Raw genomic sequence first — 26,797 nt, forward strand, 5'->3', positions numbered from 1 at the left:
TGCCCACTGAGGGTCCCGCCCCAGGGGAAGCCTCGCTCCAGCAGGACCTGCTGCAACAGATCTGGCTCGCAGCCCTGGGGCCTCACCCCTGCCGCACAGCACTGCCTGTGCCCACGTGCCCTGAGCTGCCCAGGGGGACGGCCGGAGGGAGGGGAAGTTCCCCCCACCATGCGCGTTCTCACCGGTGAGGTGGTGTTTTCATCCTCGCGTCTTCGCCGCCGCTGCCCCCGAGTGGCCGTGGCGGGAACAGGACGCCAGCCTGGGCAGCCGGCTTCCGCGTTCCTCCTCGCCGGGTCCGTGGGGCTCGGGGCGCCTGTGTCCCCCTCGTGTGCTTGTGGGCTCCTCCTGTTGGTCGCGTTGATGTCTGTCTGCCTCATCATTACAGAAGCTTCCAGACCCTCAGAGTCGAGTCCCGGGACCCCAGCCCCCTGCCCCACGCACCCCCTCTGGAATTCCCGTCCGTCTGGTTGGCCCCCCCGCCCCAGGGTTCCTCCTGGGGTCCCGTCCGGCCCATCCAGGCGTTCTCCCCTGATGAGCTTCCGCGCGCATCTCTAGCTCCTCGCTGACCACGTCCTGATACACGAACCCCACCGTACCCGGTGCTCCAGGGGGACGCACGCGGCCTCCGAGCCATGTTTCACGGGCCTCATGCCCCTTCGTCGTGGGAGATGCAGGTGGAGCCCAAACCCCGCTGTCATGCCTGCTCCCTCGTGGCGGACAAGTGGGGTCCCAACACGTTCCCTCGTGACAGATGAGAGGCGGCCGGCGTCGGGGTTTGTTTCCGGCGCCCGTGTGTGGCTCCTCTAGTGTGGGATCCCGACATGCAGGGAACACGCCTCTTCAGCTCTGCCAGGTTCGCATGGGCCATGCCGTCGGCAGCAGGCGCAAGAGGCCTTGTGTCTGTCTTCTGCGGCTCCTCGTGGATCGTCCTGTGTCCGCTTGCACACCGCCTGTGTGCCGGCTCAGCCAGTGCGGGCCGTCCGTCTGGGCCTCCCTGGGTGTTTGCGCATCACAGCCGCTGTTCCTTCCTAGGGGTTGTGGGGCTCAGTGTGTGTCCTCACGCGCTCGCACCCTTCCTGGGCTCGCAGACCGAGGGCTCTGTTCCCACGGTGGCTACTGGGCGCAGCCTCTCCGGCTTCTGGAGGCCACAGGCATCGGTGGGCTCCGGCCCCCTTCTCCCCTCCTCTGGCGGCAGCAGTGGCCTGCTCACCCAGCTCCTGCCCTGCTTGCCCGTCGTGAAGGGCTCCTGCACGTACGCTGGCCCAGGGTAGCCCAGGGGGACCACCCTGCCCTTGGCCCTGTCCAGGGACGCCATGCACCTCAGCCATATGGCGTGGCCGGCCGCAGGTGAGGGGCTGTGGTTCTGCTTCTCACGCCTACGCTGTCTTCATCACTGATATCTACGCAGCTGCTTTCTGCCTCGTCTTTCCCCTTCTGAAATGGTGTTTTCCAAGCACACGAGTTATACGTGGACGTGTGTGACATGGAAACCCATGTCCATGTGGCCAGGCTACTGGGCACGTTTTTCCCTCCTGTGCTTTTCACACAAATGGCTTTAAACCACCTGGAGTGGATTTTTATTCTAGTACGAAGAGATCTAATTTCACGTCTTCCCACAGAGCCAGCCGCACATCCTGCCCTTGCTGTCAGGAAGCTGCTGCTTTGTTTGCCGAGTTCCGGTGGCTGGTCCCAGGCCCAAGGGCCATGTGCACGGGGGCCGATGCTCTTTCTCTTTGGTTGGTGTTTTCATCAGAATCCCATCACTCAGTTTCCCTTCTGTATCTCTCGACAGTGAGTACGACATCTACGGGTTTAGGACCGTCCCAGAGGACGATGAGGAGGAGAAGCTGGTGGCCAAGGTCCGAGCGCTGGACCTGAAGACCTTGCACCTCACGGAGAACCAGGAGGTGTCCACCGGGGTCAAGTGGGAGAACTACTTTGCAAGCACGATGAACAGGGAGATGGCGTGCTCTCCGGAGCTGAAGAACCTGATCCGGGCCGGCATCCCACACGAGCACCGTTCCAAGGTGTGGAAGTGGTGTGTGGACCTGCACGCCAGGAAGTTCAAGGACAGCACCGAGCCCGGGTACTTCCAGACGCTGCTGCAGAAGGCGCTGGAGAAACAGAACCCGGCCTCCAAGCAGATCGAGCTGGACTTGCTGCGGACCCTGCCCAACAACAAGCACTACTCCGGCCCCACGTCGGAGGGCATCCAGAAGCTGCGCAACGTGCTGCTCGCCTTCTCCTGGAGGAACCCCGATATCGGCTACTGCCAGGGTCTGAACAGGTGCGCTCGACCTGGCCATCTCCCCCCATCCCCTGCAGGGTCTGAGCAGGTGGGCGCTCGGCCCGGCCTTCCCCTCCTCTCCTGGGTTTGAGCAGGGGGGCACTCGGCCCATCCGCTCCCCTCCTGGCTAGCCAAGGAAGGTCCACCTCGTAAAGCAGGTTTGCTGTCAGCTAGGCTTAGTGATGCGGCATCCCCAGTTCTGCAGTGATGGAGAGAAACAAACATACTTTAGCAAAGTATCAGGAACATCAGACGTGGGGCGCCTGGCTGGCTGTCGGTGGAACCTGTGACTCTTGACCTTGGGGTCATGAGTTCGAGCCGCATGTTGGGTGCGGAGACTACTACGAGACGGAGGAGAGAGAGAGAGAAGGAAAACGGCTCACCAGCCTAGGAACGCTGACTTGGTGTTGTTTCCTGGGGCTGGAGGAGCTGTGGCCATGAGAACCCAGGGGCACCGGGGTCCGACGGGCCGCGCGGCCTGGGCTGCAGGGGCCGGCGCTCACCGTACCGTCGCTTGCTTGCAGGTTGGTGGCAGTGGCCCTTCTGTATCTGGAGCAGGAAGACGCTTTCTGGTGTCTCGTCACCATAGTGGAGGTGTTCATGCCGCGAGACTATTACACGAAGACGCTGCTGGGGTCCCAGGTACGTGCACTTGTCCTGCGCCTCGGTCAGCGGCGTGGAGCCAGAGCCAAGATGGGGCGACCTGAGCCCCGGTGGGGGGTTCCGGCTCGCACCTTCAACCCCAACCCCCGCGCCAGGCGCACAAGGCAGGGCACGCTGCAGTCCATGGGCCGGGCTGGCCGTTACACGCCATGAGAAGTGGACCAGCCCCGCAGCCCCGCTGTCCCTCGGGCTCCACTATCCACCTGGGCTCCACTGCCTCCACGGCTGTGCTGTCCTCATTTTTTTTTTTTTAATTAATTTATTTATTTAACAGGCAGAGATCACAAGTAGGCAGAGCAGCAGACAGGGGATGGGGGAGAAGCAGGCTGTCTGCTGAGCAGGGAGCCCGATGCAGGGCTCAATCCCAGGATCCTGGGATCATGACCTGAGCTGAAGGCAGATGCTTGACCCACTGAGCCCACCAGGTGCCCCTCTGCTGTCCTCTTGAGGTCAGCTGCCTCCTGGGCTCCATTGTCCCCATGGCTCTGCTATCCCCCGGGCTCCGCTGTCTCCCAGTTCTGCTGCCTCCTGGGCTCCACCGTCCCCGGACACTACTGTCCATCTGGGCAGCTGAGCTGCCATCCAGGAGTACTTGGAAACCTGATGTGCCACTTCAGGTTCTCCCGAGAAGCTGAGCCCAAGGCAGGAGTGGACGAGCCCGAGGTTTCTGAGGGGAGGCACCTGCAAAGAACCGGGGGTGGGAGTGGAGAGGCTGGGGAACCCCCAGACCAGGGAAAGGAATGAGGCACGGGGGGGACGGACCTCAGAGAGAGGAAGTTTGGCCAGGCCGGTGGGGAGTCCACATGCTGGGGCCACCTGTTCCGGGCGTGTGTCTCGTGGGAACAGGCTACACTGGGGCCTGCCGGGGTCGCTCCCTGGCTGTGAGCAGCCGGAGGCAGTGCTGGACCCAGAAGGGCAGCCTGTGGGCTGCTGTCTCCTTCCTGGCAGGAGATACAAGGGCACAGCTCATGCCCACCATGCCTGGAGCCTGAAGCCAGGGCAGGCAGGGCTATGTGGGCGGCGAGAGCCCAGGGCCATCCCCACTTGGGCAGTCCTGGCTCGGGAGCAGCCCCTGGGGCCCAGGCCAGAGCTCCCCTGGGCCAGTCTGGGGCCGCTGTGCAGCCTGCAGCTCTGCTCATGGGCCTCACTTGCCGGCACTGCTGCGGCCAGAGGAGGCCCAGGCAGGGGACCAGCGGGGGCTGGAGGGGAGGGCAGGCAGTTCTCGCCCCGCCATCGTGGACGCTGGCTTCCCGTAGCCTGGACGTCCGTGGTGCCCGCTCCTGTCTGGCAGGCCCCTAGGCCGGGAGCCTCTCTGTGCTCCAGCCTGCAGGGGCTTCCTGCCCTTGCCTCTGTTCTCCAGCAGCCGCGTGGCTTCTTGGCTTTTCTCTCACCCGTGGCCGTGTCCCCGCGTAAGATCCCTCTGTCGTAGACAGTGAGGGTGGCATCCGTTTGCCTGGCTGGGCCCTGAGTTCTGTATGTGCGCGCCTCTCGTCGTGGCCTCTGTGACCACCTGCCCCCGGGCCCTGCCCACCAGCCAGGATGCAGCCTCATTCCTGTCCCTTTGCAGCCCTGTAGTTAGGCTTCTTGTCGCTGCCACTTGCCCGGCGGCTCACGTGCCTGCTCCCCTCTGACCCCTGACCCCAGCCAGGGACCCCCGTTCCTGCATCTCTGTGTCCCCTCCCCATTCACCACCCCGTGTCACAGGGTCCCCTGCTGGAACCACATGGTGCCCTACAATGGAACCCTTGCTCCCGGAAGCACCCTGTTTTCCGTGTGCAGCTGACACCCACCCACCCCCCGTCACTGTCCCCTGCTTGCCTCCCCACAGAGCTCCCGTTCAGCCTGGGCTGTGGGCCCGTCTGCGGTGCCCGCTGACCCAAGGCCACTGCTCTTCCCACAGCTCTGGTGCGCGCCTGGGGGACCGCGGCCTCCCTGTGGGCCTGCTTGTCCTGCGGCCGGCCGCGGCCCTGATGCTCATTCCAGAATCGCCAGCTCCCCCACGTGGCCAGTGGCCGAGTGTGCGTGCACGCCCCGACTGGGACAGGGAGCTGGCACTCGTGCCAAAACCATCCTGGTGGAGGCATCGTTGTCCCCACTGTACTCGGGAGAAAACTGGAGGTCAGAGACACAAAGCAGCTCTCCTGAGTGGCCCTGGTGCCACAGGGGCCGATTGATCCAGGGAGAAGCTCGGCTGGTCTCCCCGTGAGCATGTCACTTTGCTAAGTCACCTGGAGGCTCTTTCTGCCAGAATATTTTGTAAACTGGGAAATGAGCCGTGGGAAGAGGCAGTCGTCACTGTCTGATGGGAGTGAAGAGGTCAGTAAATAAAATTCCGTGTGTCACGGACGCCTGGGTGCTAATAGCTGCAGACTGGGGATGTCACGTGACTGTTTCAAAGTAATAAGGGTGAGGCCTCCGTCTGTCTTAAATCCTCTGAGCCAGGCCCTCCCGCCTGTGAGCCGTGGAGCCTGGCTACCTCCGTCCACGTCCGGGCGCCTCAGCTCCCCGGCTGGGATGTGAGCAGCGCCCCCGCCCGCCCAGACCGCTCCAGGCTGAACTCAGGTGGTGCGTTAGGAGCTTGTGCTCACACTTGGAGCATAAAAACTCGTAGATTATCCTTATAGGCAGGAAATGTGAACCTGTTTTAATTATGTGGATGTAAGATAAAACACGTATCATGTTGTCACATAAACGCAATTGTCAAGTCCAAAGAGACTGTTTCCTCCCCGACAGTGAGTCGTGGGTCCGCTCCAAGAAGCGGTGGCTGGGGATCAAGATGTTCAGAAGGAAATGAAAACCCCGTGTTATCCGACCGGCTAGAGCCACAGTTGGCCTTCTTGTGTCCTCCTGGGGCAGGACATGTCCCAGCCGGCTCACACGATAGCATGAGGGCTCTCCTGTGTTGTTCTGTGCTTTGTCACAGCCCTATTTGATGGCAGTCGCCCTCCACCGGGCAAATCCATGTAACCCGTGTACTCTGCGATGGCAGGCTCCAGGTCAGGCCGAGTCGCAGGGCGGCGAGTGTGGCCAGCCCTCGGCGCCGAGATTCACAGGTCCCCATCAGACCGCCGCCACGGGCCAGTCTGCAGCCTTTGTCCATCCTGTCAGCTGAGTGCACGCTGGGCGCCAGGACGTTGGTGGGCACAGAGGACACTGTCCTCCACGTCCTCCTGTGCGCAGGGTGCTGGAGTCGACCCTGCGGGCCGCTCCGCACGTGGCCTCCCGAGCCAGGCACCACCTGCCACCTGCCAGGGAGGGCTGGGGTGTGGCCTCGCTCCCACTCTGGGGACCGCCTGCTTGCCCTTCCTCTGCAGAAGGAGTCTCACGGCTGTCCCTCACCCCGTGGCCACCTGTCCGTCTCTCTTGCCTGTGTGGGGTTCCAGGGCCATTGTTGGAATGTCCAGGCACCGCGTCTTGTGGGTGACGCTGACCCTGCGGGGCGACAGGAGCAGGCTCCCCAGGGACGGTCTCCAGGGGTGTGTCACCCAGCGGGACAGCCGTCCAGCTTGCCCTGTGAGACTCTGGGCTGCTTTCCCAGGGGGCACAGTGTGGGGGGCCGGCAGCTGGTTCGCTCGCCGCGGGACGTTCCAACAGCGGCTTCCGCGCTCTCGTCTGTGCGGGCTTTAAGGAGTATCGTTATAGCCCCCCCCCCCCCTCGCCTTCTCATCTCTGAGACTTAGTCTCCTGCGCTAGTTTCCAGCAGGGTTCCTGTATTGTGTTGTCTTTCACGTGCTGAGGGGGATTTATGGCGCTTTGGAATCATTTTTGTAACAGTAGCATAATCATTTTGTAACAGTGTTTTTAGCACTTTAAGTTTTGTTGCCTTTTAAATTTTACAATATGAACCAGTAATGCTTACTCGACTCTAACCACGCCCTTTAAAAAAAAAAAAAGTCTTCTTGATTGTTAAAGCTTCTATGTTAAAGAAAAAATCAAAACTTCTAAAAGGGAGGAACCATGGGCTTGTTTAAAGTTTCAGATTCTTCTAAAAAAGAACCTTTTTTTATAAAAATATCTTCTATATGCTATTTTTTAAAAAGATTTATTTGACAGAGACACAGCAAGAGAGAGAACCCAAGCAGAGGGAGCGGGAGAGGGAGAAGCAGGCTTCCCGCGGAGCAGGGAGCCTGATGTGGGGCTCGATCCCAGGGCCCCGGGATCATGAGCACAGTGGAAGTCAGACGCTTAACCACTGAGCCCCCCCGGCGTCCCAAGAAGAACCTTTTAAAATGTTATTTTAGGGGCATCTGGGTGGCTCTGTTGCTTAAGACTGTGACTTTTTTTTTTTTGAAAGATTTTATTTATTATTTGACAGACACAGTGAGAGAGGGAGCACAAGCAGGGGGAGTGGGAGAGGGAGAAGCAGGCTTCCCGCTGAGCAGAGAACCCGGATGCGGGGCCTTGATCCCAGAACTCTGGGATCATGACCTGAACCAAAGTCAGCTGCTTAACCCACTGACCACCCAGTTGCCCCAAGTGTATGACTCTTGATCTCAGCTGTTCATGATATTAGGGTCGTGAGTTCGAGCCCCTATTGGGCCTCTGCTGGGGTGGCTGTGACTTCAATGTGTCTGTGTGGGTCCCCGCCAGAGGCCAGGAGAGCCCGTGGGGGACACCTGCCCCCTGCGTGGATCCCTGGCTTCCAGCCTGGGCCACCTGTGCTTCTCCAGCATCCCGGGACGGTGCCTGCGCGGCTCTGGGAGCACCGCCAGCACCCCTCACCGGGGCCTGCCAACACTGACCCAGCAGGCCCTGCCTTTGGTGCCCTGCGCTGCGTCTCGCTCCTCGGGGACCGGGGGCGGTGGACACCTATGCCCAGAGGAGCGCTGTGCCCGACACGGGGGCGGACGAGAGCTCCGGGTCCCATGGTGGTTCGCACGTGGCCTGTGGTACCCCTCGCAGCCCTGTGAGAGCGGGTGAGATGCTCCCCAGGCCACCCCGTGGACCCTGGAAGCCACACCCCCATGCCGTCCCCACATCCGGGGGGCATCTCTGGGGCAGACGGACTGCGGTCACCGCTCCTCTCGGGCCCAGGACTCGGCCTCCAGCCCAGGAGCCCCAGGTCGCGGGCAGACGGCGAGGCTGACCCCCAGTGCCCTGTAGCAGCCTGTCCGGGTTTCTCGGGCTCACGGGCGGCTTCCAGGCCACGGCACCCTGGTGACCATTGGTGGACGGCGGGCGGGCGCGAAGCTGGGCGTGCGGGACAGCGGCGGCCCAGGCGGAGTGCGCTGAGCGCCAGCCCCTCCCCGCAGGTGGACCAGCGCGTGTTCCGGGACCTCATGAGCGAGAAGCTGCCGCGGGTGCACGCGCACCTAGAGCAGCACGGCGTCGACTACACCCTCATCACGTTCAACTGGTTCCTGGTGGTGTTCGTGGACAGCGTCGTCAGTGACGTCCTCTTCAAGATCTGGGATTCCTTCCTTTACGAGGGCCCGAAGGTGGGTGTGCTCGCCGGGCGACCGGGCAGTGCCGGCAGAGTGGCCGGCTCGCCGGGGATGCAGGAAGGTCCCCGAGCCGGAGGGACCCTTCGCTGGGCCGCAGGCGGGCTGGGGCGCGGGAGGCGGCCGCCTGGGCGGGGAAAGGACGTTCTGCCGACCGACGTCCCCGTGCTCCCCGCAGGTCATTTTCCGGTTTGCGCTGGCGCTTTTCAAGTACAAGGAGGAGGAGATCCTGAAGCTGCAGGACCCGATGTCCATGTTCAAATACCTGCGCTACTTCACGCGCACCATCCTGGACGCCCGGTGAGCGCTGGTGGGGGCCCCGGGAACGGCAGGAGGCGGCGGCGGCCCTTTACCGCGGAGAGCAGCCTTGCCGGCCTGCGGTGCACGAGCGGGGAGCAGGAGCAGCTGCAGACACTGGTGCCTCCACCGGCCAGGGGATCGAGGTGGGAGGACGGCTCGTCCCGGATGCCGCCGACCCATGTCCCGTGGGGCGGCAAGCACTAGCCGAGCCTTCACAGCAGGACAGGCCACCGGGCACTGAGGGTGATGGGGGCGGGGGACAGCCCCCGATAAAGAACCTGAGGGGAGACGTGCTGTCTGAGGGGCTGGGGGCTGCTGGAGGGAAGCCCAGGCCCAGGACAGAGCCAGGCGGGGGGCAGGGCGGGGTGAGCAGGGCTGGGCAGGGACACCTAGGACAGGGTGTCCTGGGTCCGGGGAGCAGGAGCAGCGGCAGGGGCGTGAGAGGCAGCGTGTCTGGGGCCGTGCGAGTGGCTTGGTCCAGGCAGGCCCGCGTGGCCAGGAGGCAGCAGAGCGGGACCAGGCTTTGTCCCTGGGGTGTTGGAAAGACAAGAAGAGAACTGGCAGCGGGGGGAGGGGAGGCCGGGGAGGCCGGGTGGCCTGGGGTGAGGCTGGAGGTGCCCCCAGAGATGGACGAGGCGTGACCCGGAGGGTGGCAGAGGACAGGGACCCGGAAGGACCCTGCGACTTCTGGCAACTGTGTCAGGGGGGTGTCTCCCCATCCCTCCCCCGTCCCCCTTGCCACACGGTATCACCCGCTTGGGGCGATTGTCCTGTGTGTGCCCCGACTACAGCTGGTGGCTGCTCTGGCCACCTCTCCAGGGCTCCCACGGGGGCTCCCACAAACCTGCCGCTGGTCAGGCCAGGGAGGACAGCATGGTTCTGGGCCACCGGGGATGGGTCACAGTCCTCTGCTGGACAGTGCCCGGCGTGAGCCACCGTCCCCACCCACGTGTGCACTCCCGCGTCAGGCTCATGCAGCCCTGTGAGAGCCACAGGTCCTAGCGCTGAGAAGCATCTGCGGCTTGTGATTTCAGACTTTCTTTAAGATTTTATTTATTTGAGAAAAGAGCACGAGAGAAAGCACAAGCAGGGGGTGCGGCAGGCAGAGGGAGAAGCAGGCTTCCCACCGAGCAGGAAGCCCAATGCGAGACTCGATCCCAGGACTCTAGGGTCATGACCCGAGCCGAAGGCAGGCGCCCCGCCGACAGAGCCCCCCGGGTGCCCTCCTTTCAGTCTCTTGGGACTGTCGCTCCCAAGACGGGTGCTTTGTCTGAGGACCTGGGATGCCCATTCCAGAGTGTGTAGAAACGAAACAGTTTGTTGAAATGTTTCTGGTTCTTGCTAAAGGTCTGTGTCAGATTCTGAGGGTTTTTATTCCCTGTTACAAAATGCTGGTCACGATTCCCCACATGGCCCCCTCTGTCCACTGATGTGTCACAACAGGCTTCAGAACCCCCAGAGCCCCCGGGAAGCTGGCAGGCACCCCCCCTTGGCCAGCCCATGAGACACAGCGGGACAGCCTCCAGGCCCCAGAGCCACTGGGCGCCAGTGTGGGGAAGGGACACTGGGAGCAGAAAGGGGCTGGTGGAGGCCGCACCTGACTCCAGAAGCCATTGCTGTTTGTAGGGCCTCCCGCTCTGGAAGCAGGTTCTGAGGGTATCTTCGGGCGTGCCGACTTGCGTGCAGCAGTGACCTCAGCTTTGCCCTGTGCGGCCAGAGGTTGACGGCCAGTGACACCAAGTCCAGGGTGAACCTCCGGGAGGTTCAGGGAGGTCAGGATTGAGAATGGCCTGAGTGCAGGCGGTGGGGCCGCCAGCTCCCCCCGGCCTCGGTGGCAGTGCCTCCTTGTCAGTGGAAGCCGCTGGCTTCGGGAAGTCAGGGTCCACAGGCCTCAGATTCGCAGACGCAGTGGCAGCCAGACCCCAAACCCGCAGTTCCGCAAACCTGAGCGGTTCCCTGAGGAACAAGGGACAGGCTTCCGGACTGCGCGTGTTTGGGGCTGTCGGGCTAATGGGGTTAGACCAGTCTCACATCGGGGCTTCTGGGGGATTCAGCCTCGACTGACCACGGGACACCTGCGGTCTCCTGGCCGGGCCTGCAGGGCAGCGTCCTGCTGTGTCCGCGGGGCTGACAGCCGCAGCAGCACAGGCCGACCAAAGACTTCAGTGCTTTCTGGGTTTGCCTTCCGTGGCAAAGCGGGAGCTGGATGCCCTGTCTCAGGGTAGAGGCTGGACGCCCAGTTGGGGTCAGCTGGATGCCCGGTCTCAGAGGCATGGAGCGTCAGGCTAACTGGGAGGAGGGTCTGATCGCTTGGGCCCTGGGTCCCCAGTCTTGGCTGGCACGTCTGTTGCCAGAGACGCCTCTTACAGCCCCGCTCCCCTCAGGACGGCTCCGTTGTCCCGCACGCCTGTGTCCTTGAACACTGCGGGAACTTGGCCTTCAAAGCTGGGCTCTCTAACCTGGGACCTCCTGTGGGAGCTGTTTGGCGCCAGGCTCTCTGAGGTGTGGGCGTCGGAGAGCTCGCTGGCTGCCGTCACGCCTCAGCACCGAGGCTGGGGCTGGAGCGCGGGCTGCTTGGTGCCCCGGGGGGACTGGCTTTTGTCTTCGCCTGCGGGCGGCCGCGGCCGACCCAGTTCCTGCTGGAGCCCTAGCCGGGGGCTCTGTTCTGTTTTTGTTAAACCTCAGGCCGGCAGCTAGGGGCACATTAGCGGGATTGCTGCCTGGACCTGCGGGTGATGTGAAGCCCATCGACAGCCCGCCTGTGTGCGGACCGTGTCCGAGCCCTGGTGAGCGCCGGCGCAGTCTGAGTATTCCCGGGCAGTCCCAGGAAAGCCCAAACCAGCCTCCTGCTGGCCCTGCTCAGGCACGCCAGCCCTCAGCCACCCAGCCCGTGCCGGACACAGTTCCATGCCGCCGGTGGCCACACTGATAACCCCGCATCCCAGGAGGTGGCATTACAGTGCCCCCAGCAGACAGGGAGTCAGAAGCCAGAAAGGGAAGGACCCTTACCCGCCCTGTGACACAGCCAGCGTGGGCCTCCACCCAGGCGGGGGCTCAGGGCCAGCCCCATAACCTCTGTGCATGAAGGGCTGGCCTCTAGGTGGCACAACTGCCCCAGGGCCTGTCCCATGTCCCGTCCTGCTGGCCTCTATCTCAGTCCCGTGCTCTGCCCTGCTGACCTCTCTCCCCACCCCGTGTCCTGCCCCGACGACCTCTCTCCCCATCCCGTGCCCTGCTCTGCTGACTTCTCTCCCCATCCCGTGTCCTTCCCTGACGACCTCTGTTCCCGACTCGTGTCCCACCCTGCTGACCTGTCCCCACCCTGTGTCCTGCCCTGACGACCTCTCTCCCCATCCCATGTCCTGCCCTGATGACCTCTGTTCCCGACCCGTGACCCACCCTGCTGACCTCTGTCCCCATCCCGTGTCCCACCCTGCTGACCTCTCTCCCCATCTCGTGTCCTGCCCTTATGATCTGTCTCCCCATCCCGTGTCCTGCCCTGACGACCTCTGTTCCCGACCCGTGTCCCACCCTGCTGACCTCTGTCCCCATCCTGTGTTCTGCCAGGAAGCTGATCAGTATCTCCTTCGGGGACCTGAACCCATTCCCCCTGCGCCAGATCCGGAACCGGCGCTCCTACCACTTGGAGAAGGTGCGGCTCGAGCTCACGGAGCTGGAGGCCATCCGCGAGGACTTCCTGCGAGAGCGGGACGCCAGCCCCGACAAGGGCGAGCTGGTCAGTGACGAGGAGGACACCTGAGCGCTCCCCACCCCAGGACGCTGCTCTTGCCTTCACAACCAAAGTGTGCCAGAGGGTCCCGGCAGGGATCTCTGCTCGTCGGGAAGCCAGAAGGCGGTGCCCGTGGCCTCCGGAAGTCTGCTGGGCGGACGTCCGCGGCCACGCTGCTCTTTCTTACTCGCGGGCGGGTCTGTTCTGCGTCCAGCCTTCCCGTGCGGGGCGGGCACTGCCTGGTGTGCCCCGGGGGAGCCGCTGGCCGCTTTCCAGAGCCTGTTTATAGCACCGTCTGGGCTTTGTGCACGGCTCACACCCCGGGAACCTGCTGGGGGCCGTCTCCCGGATTGCCCCCGTGCGCGGGCCCGCTGCGCTGCACGTCGCCCCCCACCCCACCCCACCCCAGGCCGGAGCGCAGCTGCTTCGGGGACTGTGAGGTGAGCGGCACAAGCGCATCCACGTTCAGAAGCGGCCTGTGGAAACCGGCCACCTTCCGTGCTGGGCGAGCGGCCCGCGGTGCCCCGTGGCCCTCCGAATGCCCCACGCTCCCCTGGCCCCGTCAGCCGCCGGCGGGTGGCTGGACTGTCCCAGCCCGCGTTCTGTGCAGCTCGGCTCCGGGAGGTTCTAGGGGAGACCTCCTGTCTGCAGAGTGACTCGCGGGGTCATTGTGTGGGGACGACCGCCCGCTCTGCACAACAGGCCCACTGCTGGGGCGTGCCCTGCCGGAGGGGACACAGGAAGCTTCTGGGGATGCCCTACAGGGCAGCGTGTGGCGGGGGGTGACACTGCCCGCCGGTGCTGGGGATCTCCACCCGCTGGGCCAGGGCCATCGCTTGGGGCACAGCTTGGGGGAGCGGTCCCCCTGCCGTGCTGCCCAGAGGCACGCGCGTCCTTGCAGGCAGCCTCGCCCCTCCCCAGGGCCTGTGTGGTCCTGGCTTCAGGGTCCCCACTGCCTCCAGCAGGTCAGGCTGCCCACACCATTCTGCAGACTGGGGGCACCATCTTTCTGAGGCTCCGCAAAGAGGCCTTACCCAGGAAGGCAGTTCTTGCTTTATCGGTCGGCAGACCATCCCTGATCCTGCTGCACCGGCGCTCCAGGGCAGGGGACGGGGGTGGCTGCTGGAGGTTGACTCGGGCCGTGGCCTCACTGCCATCCGCAGACTGTGCCCGCTGCAGCCCCGGTGCAGCTGACCGGCGGGGGCACAGCAGCGAGGAGGCCCCACAGGGTTGGGCTCTGGTTTCCAAGCGGACTTCCCTGAAAGGCTGTATCCTGGGGGAAGATGCTGCCTTTCGGACTGGGCTGCTTGTGTCTCTCCTGCCCCAGAAGGGCCCCTCTTCGAAGCACCGGAGGTGGGTACAGGTGCCTGTGTGCAGCTGGAGCTGTGGTTTCGGGCGCGGCCAGCAGGGCAGTGCTAGTGTCGCCGGGAAGCTGTCTATGGCCGGGCGGTGGCCGTGAGAGCGGTGCTGTCGTGTGAGGAGCAGATGGGGGACACTTTGCCGGGGCCACCCCATCCCTGGGTGTCCGGCGGGGTGGGGGGCGCTCGGCCTGGCCTGGACGGGGGGCGGGGTGGAGAGCGGCAGGCCGTGTGCCCGCGTCTCCACTGCCCACAGCGCAGGGCAGCTGCTGGCCTGCACGGGGACTGCTTGGGTGTTTCACAGGCTGAACATCTGTTTATACTTTTGTATATTTTTCACTACAGTTTATATTTTTATAACTATTTTTATCAAGGTTTTTCTAGATTACGTACACCTATTTTATGTAACGTGTTCTCCTTTGTGAATAGCTCCGTGTGCACGTGTGCGCGTGTGTGTGTGTGTGAGAGAGGAACAGAGCAGCCAGGGTTGCGCCCCCCATGGCCGGCACGACCCCTCGCTGCTGTGTGGCAGTTTCTCCAGGTAGCGCATCCCTGCGCGTCCTGCCCTCCCACAGCCCCCAGGGCTGGACCGAGTCGCTTTCCTGCCGGTTGTGTCCATCTAGGAAGTATTCTAGGCAAATTGCCAGCACAGTGTTCGTACTTGTGCACAGACCCCCCTCCCTGGCTTTGAGGGGGGCCGTCTTCCGACACGTGCCCGGGGCAGCTGGGCCCGCCTGGGGCAGCCCCGACGGGGGAACAGGGGAGGCTGGCGGCTGCTTCAGGGGCTGCGTGGGGGGCAGGGGCAGGTGACCTCCCTCAGTGTCACTGCGGCTTCTCTGAGTTAAACTTTGGAACAGTCGTACTAAAAAGCCAAATAAACTACTAATTTGTATAACGTTCTGGTTTGAGATGCAGTCGCAGTCCCTCGTGATGGGGCTCAGAGGGGATAGGACTTGGCTGGGAGGGGGGCGACTCCGACCTGCAGCTGGGGTTTCTAGGTCCACGCTCTTGGTCTGCCCCGGGGTGCGTGGGTCGGGGGTCTTGGTCGGCCGTGCTGCCCTGGGTGCCGCGGTCAAGCCGCAGGGGAACTGGGGGCACGGAGGGGAGCACTTCGGGGTCCCGGGCTTCTGTCAGGAGCCGGCGCAGCCCCCCAGGCCCCCGCCACAGCTGCGTCGTGCCTGCCTGAGTCACAGGCTGTTTGCCTCCTGTCGGGGCTGACCGCTCCGGCCCAGCTGCTTCGGGGGACGCCATCCCCCCCCCCCGCCGCCCCCACCGTTGGGAACACATGCAAGCATGATTAAGACCAAATGTGTTTCCACAGTGTGGGGGAGGGGCGCTGGGGGGATTTCCAGAGCCAGCGGATAAGGATGGGCTGAGCTCTCTCCTCCTGGGACAGACTCAGCTAGGCCAGGGGTACCTGAGGTCACAGCACTGGGACAGGGACCCCCATGCTCGGCGTGGGGCAGGAGCCCAGAGGGAGGGGCCCGACCTCGGAAGGGTTGCCGCCATGCACGGCACCGGCCCTGGGAGGCCGTTACAGAGTATGGGTCCGCAGGGCCTCCTGGGGCTGCGGAGCTGTGGCAAACACAGGAAGGAAGTCTGGTACCCCTTCCTCCCCAACTGCACGGCGATGCTGGGACTCTCACGGGCCCGGGAGACTTGCTTTCCGGAGTGACTTCAGCCCACCTGTCCCTGCATGCAGCCACCCTGGGGCCTGCAGGGACAGCGGCTAGCGGGAGGGAGGTTCCAGGAGGGCCTGGCCAGACCCACACTGAGCTGGGAGCTTCTTGGGCCCCGTGGGGCGTGTTCCTGGAAGGGCTCTTGTGTGTGAGCGGGGAGTGGGAAGCCGGGGAGTAGCCCTGCCCTCCGTCCTTCCTCGGAGGGACCGGCTGGCACTTGCAGCTGGCTTTAGCGGCTGCTGGGTCTCTTGCTCTCGGTCCCTGGGGAGTGATTTTCCACGGCGCCCTCCTACCCCAGCGAGCCATAAGGGGCCACGTGGCCCTCACCCCACCACACACAGCTCAGAAACCACCATGCACGTCACAGGATGTGTCCCCTGCAGGCATCTGGGGGCCTGGACCTCCCTGAACTTCGCTGTCTCCCATTTGGAGAAGGGGCATTCCAGGCCCCAGGAGCAGGACTGGGGAGCAGGCTCCAAACGACACGGCCACTTCCAGAGGAGGGGCTGGGTCTGGCAGGGCAGGGCTGAAGCCCAAAAGCCCCTTGCAGCACCTCCGCCCCCTGCCGCCGCATTCAGGGGCCCGGCTCTGGAGGGGGGACAGAACCAGCTACAACCCGCCTAGCCATCTCTGAACACGGGGCCCACAGCAGAAAGGGACAAAAGGCCGCCCATCTGCTCCTGCCGGCAGCCCTGTCACCCCTGGGAGGTCACTAGGCTCCACAGAGCTGCCGCCTCCTCCCTTTGGTGCAGGTGAGTTAACGTGGGGGTCCCAGAGGCCTCAAGGCCATCCCCAGGGGGCAGTCCCTATTCCCTGAGGTGGCCGTGAGGCGTGGCCGTGAGACGGTGGTCTCTGAGGCCCTGGGGTGGGGACGCAGGGGAAGGGCTGGGGCCTGAGCTGGGGGCACAGAACAAGCGTGGCCAGGACCACTGCTCCCCACAACCCATGGAGGCCACCATACACCTCGGGGTCACGTGAGGAGGACGGAGAGCAGGAGACGGGCCCTGAAATCTCCCGACGCGAGAGGAAACCACGCGGCAGGTTAGAACTGAGTGCTCGTTTATGTATAATAACAATAAAGGTTATGCGAACTGTTAAAAAAATACTTTTTCTTGGGGGAGAGGTCCCCAGCCCGCCACCAGCAGGCCGGGTTAGCACCTTCGGGGTGCAGCCCCCGGTGGGGCGTGAGGTCCGTGCGTCTCGGTGAGGGGTTGGTGGATCCGTGCGGCCCGGACGGGGCTGGTCAGCGGCGGGCGACGCGCTGATGGCCGCGGGAGGGGGCTCCGTCGCCCGGAGTGGGACAGGAGCGGCAGCACTGGTTGCGGATGGCGGGCAGCTGGCATCGGCCCAGCAGGCGCAGGGTCTCGCAGAAGCCGAAGGACAGACGGTCCCGCTCGCAGCCTACGGGGACGGGGCAGGAGGCAGGGCGGGGAGGCTCCTCACGATGGAGCCTGGACGCCGCAGTGGGCCGCCCGCCACTCCCAGGGTCTCTGGGCTCCAACTGTCGCTGGCCTTGTCCCACCTGTCCCCCCAGGTCTCTGGGGAACTGTCCCGGCTACACCCCGCTTTCCAGAGGAAAGGCCCTGGGATCCCCACCTCGACCAACTCCAGTGCTCCTGAGAAGCCAGCCAGCCTGCCGCCCCCTCCATCCCTCCTGACCCCCCGCAGCCCCCCAGGTCGGCCTCAGCCTCAGCTTCCGGGCGAGGCCCAGGGAGAGCGGGCGGGCCCGGGCTCTCCCCGCACAACCCGGGCCTCCGGAGCAGGGACGGAGGAAGGCTGCCCTCCCGCCCTGCGCGCATCGGAGCTATTTGGGGAAGCACTTTGCTTCCCTTCCAGCCTCCTGGCCTTGCTCCCGCTGCCGCAGACGGCCCCCAGCTGCCCAGCTCACGCCCGCGGACGTCCCGGGGGAGGAGGGAAGGAAAGGCTGGTGCACAGCGGCCCGGCAGAGGGCAGGAGGTAGCGGCTGCGTCCTGATCTCACGCTGTGACCTCACGCAAGCTGCTTAACCTCGGGGGGGGGGGGGGGGGGGTGAGAGTTCCCTCCTCTGCCGGCGACCCTCCTCCCCACAAACTGATGTGGGTCACGCTAGGTCAGCGCTCACCGTGGTGACCTCACACTCTGGGGTTTCCAGGCTTTCTTAATGTCTTGCCACACGTCTCCCAAACCATCCAAACATCCTGGGGCTCCAGGATCCTGGCGTCCCTCCCCGCACCAGCCTCCGCCCTGAATGCCTCATGGGGGACACCTGGCGGTTCAGCCACGTCACCAGCCCCCCTGCCCCCTGCCTGCAGTCCACCGGACCCCCTGGCCTCAGTTCCCAGCAGACAGCCCAGCCCCCCAAGCTCCCGTGGCCCGGAGCCCAGTGTGAAGGGCGGCCCCCATGTGAAGGCAGGTGCTGTAGCCGCTGCTGGGAAGTCCCGCAGGGGGCCGGTGTCGGGGCAGGGCAAGCGGCACCCCTGCAGGGGTCTAGGGCCCTGGGATGGGAGGAGGCCTGGGCAGTGTGGCAAGGCCGCCTCTCCTCTGGGCCTGGACCAGGGCCACCAGGAGCCCGTGGCATCAAGACGGCAGGTGAGGGCAAGTCCCTGAGGCACTGACGGCCACCCTGATGACCACAGACTATCCTCAGGGCGGGGGGCAGCGGCTGAGAGGCACAGAAGCTGCCAGGGTCCCCCCACTGACAGAGGGGCCAGTCGCCCCGCCCCCCCTGAGCCCTCTTCCTGACCTCATGGTGGCTGCCCACACGGACAGTCTTATGCGGCACCACCCTCCCCGAGCAGCTCCTGGGCCCTCCCCCAGCACCTGATTTCTGCTCTCCCCACCCTGCCCAGGCCGGGGGCTGCCCAGGAAGTGGAGCCCAAGGCCACAGAGCTGGGAGGGCGCCTGGGTGTGAGTCAGGGCCAGCTTCCTGCGCTCAGCAGCGCAGGGGAGGCTGGGCTGCCGGGTCCCCGGCCACCTCTGGCTCGGGCCCTTCTTCCAGGAGGACGTAGCTGGCCAGGAAGGAGCCAGCTGCCGGCGGCCAGCCAGACCCTGGCAGGGAGACCACCTTCTGCGGCCGCAGTGCATGCTCTGGGCACCCCTCCCCCGGCCAGAATGGGGGCCGGCGGCTCACCCACGCCCGGCCTCACTCAGTGGGCCATGGACACCAGGGGGAAAGGGAGCTTGCTGGAGGTCACACAGAGACTTGGGGGCCGTGTCTGCTGCCTCCCCCCTTCCTTCCCTAGAGAGGGGTGCCCGTGGGGCGCCCATGAGGCTGGGGCCCCTTAGCTCTGGCCCGCAGCCTCACAGTCCGCAGCCTCACAGTCCTCTGTGGGCCACCGAGGATCCCGTCTCCTGGTCCTCCCCACCCCGACCCCGCGCACAGCACCACTGACTCACGGGGTGCCTCGGTGAGCTCGCAGTCCTGGGCGCCGCACGGCTGGGAGCTCTCGGGCCAGGCCTCGTGGCCGCACTGCTCGCTGTCTTCCTCGGGCAGCCCCGTCTGGGTATTGACACACCGGACCAGACGCCGCTGCACACCGCCGCCACAGGCCGCCGAGCACTGCGCAGAGGGGGGGCGGTGAGGGTCCCCCTGGGCCAGGCTGGGACCTGGGGGGGGCAGGGCACCCCTGGGGCACTGCCAGTACCTTCCCCGGGCAAGTCCCTGCACCCGCCGCCTCCCACCCAGTCGCCCCGCCCCCTCAGAGCCCTGCAGGGCCAGGGAGGGGCCCAGGAGCCCCTGGAGGGTGGGGGGCAAACCCTGACACAGGGCGGCAGGGCCGGCCACAACCATGGGCAGCCAAGAGAAGGGGGTGGCAAGTGCCTCCACTAGGGCCCTCCATCCCGTCAGGCTTCCAACCACTGAGCCCTGCAGGCCTCACCCCTGCACCCCGTCAGGCCTGCCCCGGGCCTCTGCTTCCAAGCACTGAGCCCTGCGGGCCTCACCCCTGCACCCCATCCTAGCACCGGCCCGTTTCCTTTCGTCGGCATGGTGGGGCCCTGGCCTGGCTGCCACCACCGTGTGTGGTGACCAGAGAGCCTGGTGCACAGCACGGGGTGATTCCTTCCTGAGAGAGGGAGGCCTGGGTTGCGGGACCCTAACCTCGCCCGCGGGCTGCCTCACCTGGCCCCAGGGCCCCACCACCCACTGCGTGCAGGGGTGCGTGTTGCAGGCCCGCGTGCTGTTGGGTCTCAGCGTCTCCTCACAGAGGCCCGGCTCTGGGCAGGTCACCAGACGCTGCTGCTCGCCGCCACCACAGGCCTCCGAGCACTGGAAGGGACAGGCAGGGAGAGGGCTGGGGTGCGGCCAGAGTCTGAGGACACCCCCCCCGCCCCGCCCCGGGCTCTCCCAGCCTCACCTCCCTCCAGGAAGAGGTGTACCAGCTGAGGCAGGGCTGCAGCCCGCAGGCACGGTGAGCCGGCGGCTTGGCCCGCCCCAGCTGGCAGTGGAAGGGCCGCAGCGGCCGCAGGTCCCGCATGTCCACACACTGCACGTCCCGCACGGAGGACCCCCCGCCACAGCTGCGGGAGCACTGCAGGCCGGGGTGTGGGGTGAGCGGACCCCATGCCCCAACCCCGAGAGAGCTGGCCAGGAGCCAGGGCAGCCGCCCAGGGCACAGGTGGACGGGACAAACAAGGGAGCGGCGGGGACAAGGAAACCCTGAGGGAGAGGGCAGCCAGCAGCTAACGGGCTCACAGCAGGTCCAAGCAACCCGGGGAAAGGGGAGGAGGCAGCCAGACGAGCCCAAGGACGGAGGCACAGAGCCCCCCTGCCCCAGCCTGCACAGGGGGCCGGGTGGACCTGGCACGCACCCCGAGGCCCACACACCTTACTCCAGTTCCCCGTGCGCCAGGCGGCACAGGGCCTCAGGTGGCAGCGGCGGGCGGGCTGGGGCCGGCCAGCGGGAGGGCAGTCATCCTCGCGGCCGGAGCTACAGCGCACGGACCTCCAGACGGCACCCAGGCCACAGGTGGTGGAGCACTAGGACCGGGGCCGGGGCACAGGCGTGAGGGCGGGCACCTCCCCGTGCCCCCCCAGCCGGGGCCACCCATCGGGGCGCGGGGGAGCCAGCGCCTCGCCTTCCCCATCTGCAGAATGAGCTCTTCCACCCGCCTCCAAGGAGACGCAACTGTCCACACTCACGGGGACACAGGAGGGGGCCCCGCGGTCACGACCAGGTTCACTGCTCCCCAAAATCCCCTAGGAAGGGAGTCTGGATCCCTCGTGGAGTCCCTGCCTGTCCCTCCCCACCCCAAAATGAGGTGTCTGGACACAACTTCCACAGGGATGATGTGCGGGCGCCCTTCAGCCTCTGTCCGTCAAGTTCAGACCTCGCGGCCCCTGACCGAGCAGGGTGGGGCCCCAAGGGGGCTCCCGGTGGCGAGAGCCTGAGTGGCCCCTGGAGAAGCTGGGCTGAACCCCACTGGCCCCGGGGGAGCCCACTGGGCCTGGGGGCCCCAGAAGGGCTTCCATACCAGCACAGCTGTGCCGGGCAGCACCGGGCGCAAGCAAGCTAGAGTCTGAGGGTCAGGGTCCCGGCTGCCGCGCTCCGGTGCAACTCCGCCTTCCCTGCACTGCGGCCCCATCTTCTCCGGCACAGACCTCGGGAGACCCTGAGACTGGCAGAGGGGCCCCTCGCCCCCCTTACTGCTCACATGGGAACCTGAGGCTGAGGACCGACGGCCCCCGGGAGCACACGGAGGACAACAGGATGATGTGGGGCCACGGGCGTCCGGTCCCCGGATCCCGGCATCACCACACGTCTGGGAGGCAGGGCCGTTTCCCGACGAGTGCGCGGTCAGCAGGGCCTACTCAACCCCAGCGCCTTACCTCGCTCCAGTTTCCCACCTCCCAGCTGGCATTCCCGGCTGGTGGCCCGTCCTCGGCCAGGCTGGGGTCCAGGGGCTCGGCCTCGGGGACTCTGCTGCTGTTGGCCGAACTGTCCTGAGCCGGTGCAGGCAGCAGCACGGGGCTCGGGGGCGCCTCAGAGCCAGGGCCTTCAGGCTGGCCCACAGGTCCTGGGGCCAGCCCCCAAAATGGGTGCTCGAGGCCAGGGGTGGGCATCGGAAGGAAGGTTCCTGGCACAGCTGCGGTCTGCAGGTCCCACGGGGCTGAAGGGGTGGGAGTGCCCGGTTCCAGGGGGCCGGCCCTGCCCCAGGTGGCTGGCAGAGTGGCTGGGGCAGGAGGGGAAGGAGCTCCCCCGATGGGGGGCAACAGCTTGGTGTCCACGGGGCCTTGGCCACCACCCAGAACTGGTTCCCAGGCCACGGTCCCCACCGTCCCCAGATCTCCTGTGTCAGGACGGGGGGAAGCACGGCTGGTGCTAAAGGAGGGTGAAGGGGGAGACGTGAGGCGGGGCCCTTGGGGCAGGCTGGTTGTTCGGGGGTCTAAGTCTTCCTCCTCGTCCTCAGAGAGCTCGTTGGCCCCCTGCCAGCGTGGGGGGTTCGGCTGGCTCCGCCCGTCTTCCCCTCCGGGGAGCCTGTTTTGGCCCCCAGGGGCAGCAGGTGTCTCCATGCCACCGATTAAAGCAGGGATCCAGGGCCAGCTAGGGAACCCCAAGTCTGGGGCCTCGGTGGGGGTGTCCTCCTCAGGTAAGAAATTGACCAGGGGGTTCCCAGGGGCCTGCTCCGAGGGTGGGGCCAGAGAGCGGCCAGCCTGGCTGGGCCAAGGGGCAGGGGTCCCGTCTCCCAGTGCGTCTTCCTTTGCGGTCCCAGGAGGCTCGGAGGCCGGCAGGGGGGTGCCTGTGGGGGACTCGGCAGGACTGTTCAGGGGTGGGGGTGTCCCGTCCCCTGCCCCTGCCAGGTCTGCGTCTGGCTCGTTGAAGGGCCCATAGGACAGGTCCTCGTGGAAGTTAATGAAGTTGTAGTCATAGTAGAAATCGTCCACAAACACGGGCCCCGGCGGGCCCGGCTCCGGGTCCTCCTTGATGGCGTTGTCCATGCTAGCCGGCTCAAAGGGTGAGGGGAGCAGAGGGTGTGAGGCCAGGTGGTCGGGGAAGAAGTCGACCTCATTGAAGAGCTCGTGGCTGGGGGAGCCGCTGCCTGAGCCTTCGGGGTCCGGGCCCCGAGGACAAGGCGGCAGGGAACAGGGGGCCCCAGCAGCTGGCCGCTGGGCCTCATCGCAGGGGACGCCGGTGTTGTTGGTACAGAAGACACTTCGGTGCTGAGTGGCCTCCCCACACGTCGCCGAGCACTGCAGAGGAAACCAGGCTGAGGGGCACAGACCAGGGGAAACTGGGGCCCAGTGGGGTACCTGCCCCTGCTCAAGGTCTCGGCCCGCTCTCTCTGGCCCCGTCCAACTCAAGACCATGCCCGGTGGTGGCAGCGGGTTGCCGGGGCACCCTTGTCCCCGGGGCTATGGGGACACAGGCCAGCCGGGGAATGCCTCCCTCCCTCCCGCCATGGGGGCCTCGAGGTCAGGGCCCCCTGAAGACGGCCTCCACCTGCCCATAGCCCAAGCCCCATGGCGGAGCTGGGGCCGGGCCCTCCCGTGCTGATGCTCACCTGAGACCAGTCCCCCACGGCCCAGGTGGCCGGACAGGGCACGTGGCGGTTGCAAGGGGTCTCGGCAGGTGGCTGGGGGAGGTGGGCGCAGGCGGGCGGCTCCAGGGCACTCTGCTCGTCCAGCCCCACACTCTGGATGCAGAGCACAGCGCGGCGGGAGAGGCCCCCGGGGCCGCAGGAGCTGGAGCACTGCTGCCACTCCCCTGCCCACCACCTGCCGGGCACCCGGGCTGTCAGCGTCGGGGTCCCCACGGCTCAGGGCGCAGCCCCCCGTGTTCCTCCCCCTCTCGGCAGGTGGCTGGGGGAGCCGGGCAAGTCCCGAGCCCATCTGAGCCCCCCGCACACACAACACCTGGGATGTCCTGGGAAGGCCGGGCGGGGCGGGGGCAATCACCCCCAGGGCTTGGGAAGAGAGGCCTTGCCCTGTTCCCTCTGCTCCGCTGGGGTCCCCAGGAGAGGGGGCAGTGGGGGCCTGGCTCACCGGGCTGGGCAGGGCTCCTCATTGCACTTCTGCTGCCTGTCGTCAGGCCGGCTCAGGGGGTCACAGTGTCTCTCGTCCACGGGCCCTGCCTGTCGCTTGATGCAGTGCACGCTTTGCCTCTGCACACCTGGGGGCCGTGGGGGCTCAGCCTCAGCCTGGCACCGAGGGTGCCCCCCACCTGAACTGCCCTGCACCCCAACACAAGCCCACACCCACTCTGCTAGTCACTCCCAGAGCAAGTCCTCCTGGCCTTCACCTCTGGCCCTGGAGGGGGAGCAGAGTGTGCAGGCTCAGGGGACGGTGGCCAGCCCCCTGGCTTCCGAGCTGGGAGGCCTTGGGCAGCTCCCTGGGCCTCTCTGAACCTCAGCGTCTTTGTCTGTAGCAGTAATACCTGCCTCGAAGCCGCCAGCGAGGGAGGACATCATGGGGTCCTGCAAACCCAACCCCGGCCTGAGCGCCTCCCTCCCAGCAGGGTCCGTGCTCAGAAAAGGGGGAGCCGCAAGGAAACTCATCAGACCTCTCCTCCCCTCCAGCAGACAGACATTCCTCTCCAGCCCCACAGTCCCTGCCACCACCTGCCTCTGGGTCTTTGCACGGCTGTGCCGCTCACCTTCCCACGCACCCCCACACCATCTCCAGCAGCAGGACCCCCTCTAGCAGGCTCTGCCTTCATTCCTGCTTCCCTCACAGCCCAGGAGAGTGGATCTCCTCAGCCTGAGCCTCCCACCTCCTACCCACTCCCTCCCTAACATAATTCTGCTGTGCAAGGTAACCGTGGGCCCCTGCTGTAGTGCCCGTGCACTGAGGGAGGTCTGGGGCACAGTCCTTCCAGGGAGAAGAGGGCACAAGTCCCCCCATGGGGGTTAACCCCAGGCCCCTCCTTCCTGCCTGGAGCACAAGAGGCCAGGAGAGAGCCATCTCTGCAGGTGTGAGAGGGACTCACTGACAGGAGGAAGCTCCTGGGTCCTTAAGGGCACCCCAGGCCATCCTGCCGGCTTGGACCACGCCCCGGGGCCTGAGCCGCTCCAGCCAGCCAGGGCCAGGGACCGCACTCACAGCTCAGCACGCACCCCCAACCGCCGCCACCACTCCACGAGCAAGGCCCCGGCGTCTAGTTTGTCCAGTGGATTTGTTTTCATGGTTGTAAGTTTAGGGATGCTTATGTGGCACAAGAGCCTTCCAATGGCTTTTGAAGATTTGCGCCAGGGTTCGGGGGGGGGCCAGTGTTCATCTTATCATCAAACGAGCGCTTTTGGGAACGTTCAGTTGTCCTGGATTCCCGATGCCAAGCTCCCCGGACACTGAGGGGCAGTGGGGGTGCCTGGGGCGGCAGCCTGTCTGCCGCAAGAGCTGGGGGAGGCCCGGGGCCCACACTCACGGGGGCCTTGGGTCGGGTCTCTGGCACGGGGCAGAGACACAGGCAGGAGGCCCGTCGGGGGAGAGCAAAGGGTGGGCCGGCCGCGGCCTCTCTGGGGGCTGCATTCAGCACGGGGCCGGCCTTGCCCCATCCCGGCAGGCCCGTCAGACGCGGCTCCTCAGCAGCCCCACTCCAGATGCGGGGCTGCGGGCGTCCGGAGGCCGGCGTTCCAGTCCGTGGGCGCTCGCCAACCAGCTCTGAGCTGGAGGCGGAAGCCGGCCCCGCTGCCCATTGACCCCGGGCCGACCCGTCCTCACCTGTGCCGCAGGTGACCGTGCACTGGGTCCAGGGCCCGTAGCTCCAGGAGAACTCGGGCGGCTCGACCTGGCCAGGGCCGTCCGCCTCCCGTTGGATGGTGTACTCGTAGCGCACCCCGGGGTTGCGCTCCTGGAACAGCAGCTGGGGGCGGCGGGCGAGGGCCATGAGCACCAGGCGTCCCGCCACCCATCCTCACAGCCATCCCCAAGGAGCAGAGCCCAACCACTCTGAGCCGCCAGGCCGGGCGGGGAGGGGGATGGGCTGGACCCCTCAGGCCCCGCCCCTGTTCCCCCATCGAGTCCCAGGCCGCAGGCACCTGGATCCAGACGGGCTCGAGGGTGGGGCCGGCGGATGTGAGGTTCTCCCAGTTGCCGATGCGCCCGTACGTGAAGGTGGTGCCGGCCACCCGGTAGATGCCGGCCCACTGGATGGTCCAGCCGCCGTTCAGGAAGTACTTCTCGGGGTCCTCGCCGCGCAGGGCCAGGAAGTTGGCGGCCTCCGCCACCTCCTCGATGCGGATCTCACGGGCACCGGCCGGGATCAGCCCCACATCCACGTAGCCTGTGGGCCAGGCGCGGTGCCGAGGGTAAGGGGCGTGGTCGTCCCCTCTCTTCCCGGCCCCCCAGGCTGCTGCTTCCACCAAGAGCTCAAGATTCTGAGATCCACAAAAGGCAGAGGCATCCCTCTGTCCTAGGTCACCTAGCAAACCTCCGAAGGCCCCTGAAGTCCTGCCACCGGGACCCACGCGTTCATCCCCTCCTGGACACCGGGCTGCGGTCCGTGCCACCAGCCTGGCCCTTCCCCTGGACACTGTCCTCGCTGCCAGGCTCACTGTCCTTTCACAGACTGCACATGCTTCCCCCTAGGGCACGGGTACCGCCGTCACCCCCGTCTGACAGATGGGGAGACTGAGGCCCAAGGAACGAAGTAACGTGCCTTGGACTCTGTGGGCTGCAGCTGGGTGTCCTGGCCCGGCACTCAGAGCCCACAGCACCCCGACCCTCACGGTCCTGGAGAGAGATGCGCCTCCGGCTCTTTCTTCCCAGTGCAACACCTCTCCCACCACCCCTGAGCCTTTTGTGATTCAGCTAACCTGCCACCTCCACCAGGAAGTCCCTGAGGATGCCCCCGGTCAGGACCTCCTTCCACAGCGCTCTCAGCCTAAACTAAACGCTGCACACTAAATGCTTAGGCCACTCCCCAGACCGCGAGCTCCTCGCTTCTGTGCCCTCCTCACCTAGCACACAGTAGGCACTCAAGCAGTGTCTGTGAAACAAACCTGGGGATGTGGGAGTGGTGCTGGGGGTCTCTGAAGCCTCCCCAGAAGGGAGGAGCCCTCTGAAAGGCCTGGGGCCATCCGTAATCACCCCAATCAGCCAACCCGGGGTCCCCAGGCAGGAGGACGCCCTCTGAAGACAGTTCTGCATCAGGGCCAAGGCGCCCCAACAACTGCCAGGACCGCCTGGGCGGCTTCCCTGCTTCTCATCTCTAGGCTGGGTGGGAACCCCAGGGGCCAAGGAGGGGACACCGACCTAGGAGCTCCCCCGACCAGGGGTGTCAGCCCGTACCCAGGCCCTCAGACTCCTCGAAGGTCCTGCTCACAGTGTGACAGGTGGAGCCGTTGCCGTGACACACGCCACAGCGGTCCTCGACGGCCCTGGAGTCGATCTTGAAGTCACAGCCCACATTCTGGAATACACGGGA

At 65.7% G+C, this 26,797-nt stretch overlaps 2 protein-coding genes across 9 annotated transcripts in view; one reads left to right on the forward strand and one right to left on the reverse strand.

The window, feature by feature from the left end:
- Positions 1 to 14,678, forward strand: part of TBC1D2B (TBC1 domain family member 2B) — a 59,539-nt gene extending 44,861 nt beyond the window's left edge. For 4 of the 5 annotated variants that reach the window (XM_032341874.1, XM_032341876.1, XM_032341875.1 and 1 more), the window contains exons 9-13: positions 1,793 to 2,287; positions 2,812 to 2,929; positions 8,203 to 8,388; positions 8,570 to 8,691; positions 12,259 to 14,678. In XM_032341874.1, coding sequence (XP_032197765.1) covers positions 1,793 to 2,287; positions 2,812 to 2,929; positions 8,203 to 8,388; positions 8,570 to 8,691; positions 12,259 to 12,451 — 1,114 coding nt within the window. In that variant the 3' untranslated portion in view covers positions 12,452 to 14,678. Of the gene's footprint in view, positions 1 to 1,792; positions 2,288 to 2,811; positions 2,930 to 8,202; positions 8,389 to 8,569; positions 8,692 to 11,376; positions 11,478 to 12,258 lie in introns of all 5 variants that reach the window. The other variant, XM_032341877.1, reaches the window with a different exon arrangement.
- A 1,822-nt stretch (positions 14,679 to 16,500) lies between these two features.
- Positions 16,501 to 26,797, reverse strand: part of ADAMTS7 (ADAM metallopeptidase with thrombospondin type 1 motif 7) — a 40,439-nt gene continuing 30,142 nt past the window's right edge. For 3 of the 4 annotated variants that reach the window (XM_032341873.1, XM_032341872.1, XM_032341870.1), the window contains exons 14-25: positions 26,662 to 26,782; positions 25,410 to 25,654; positions 25,093 to 25,234; positions 23,419 to 23,545; positions 22,938 to 23,151; positions 21,795 to 22,626; positions 21,265 to 21,668; positions 20,263 to 20,415; positions 19,793 to 19,966; positions 19,558 to 19,704; positions 18,834 to 18,996; positions 16,501 to 16,859 (exon numbers count right to left, since the gene is read on the reverse strand). In XM_032341873.1, the coding sequence (XP_032197764.1) occupies positions 16,702 to 16,859; positions 18,834 to 18,996; positions 19,558 to 19,704; positions 19,793 to 19,966; positions 20,263 to 20,415; positions 21,265 to 21,668; positions 21,795 to 22,626; positions 22,938 to 23,151; positions 23,419 to 23,545; positions 25,093 to 25,234; positions 25,410 to 25,654; positions 26,662 to 26,782 (2,880 nt within the window). In that variant the 3' untranslated portion in view covers positions 16,501 to 16,701. Of the gene's footprint in view, positions 16,860 to 18,833; positions 18,997 to 19,557; positions 19,705 to 19,792; positions 19,967 to 20,262; positions 20,416 to 21,264; positions 22,627 to 22,937; positions 23,152 to 23,418; positions 23,546 to 25,092; positions 25,235 to 25,409; positions 25,655 to 26,661; positions 26,783 to 26,797 lie in introns of all 4 variants that reach the window. The other variant, XM_032341869.1, reaches the window with a different exon arrangement.

This window comes from Mustela erminea, chromosome 5, assembly GCF_009829155.1.
Source record: "Mustela erminea isolate mMusErm1 chromosome 5, mMusErm1.Pri, whole genome shotgun sequence".
NCBI lineage: Eukaryota > Metazoa > Chordata > Mammalia > Carnivora > Mustelidae > Mustela > Mustela erminea.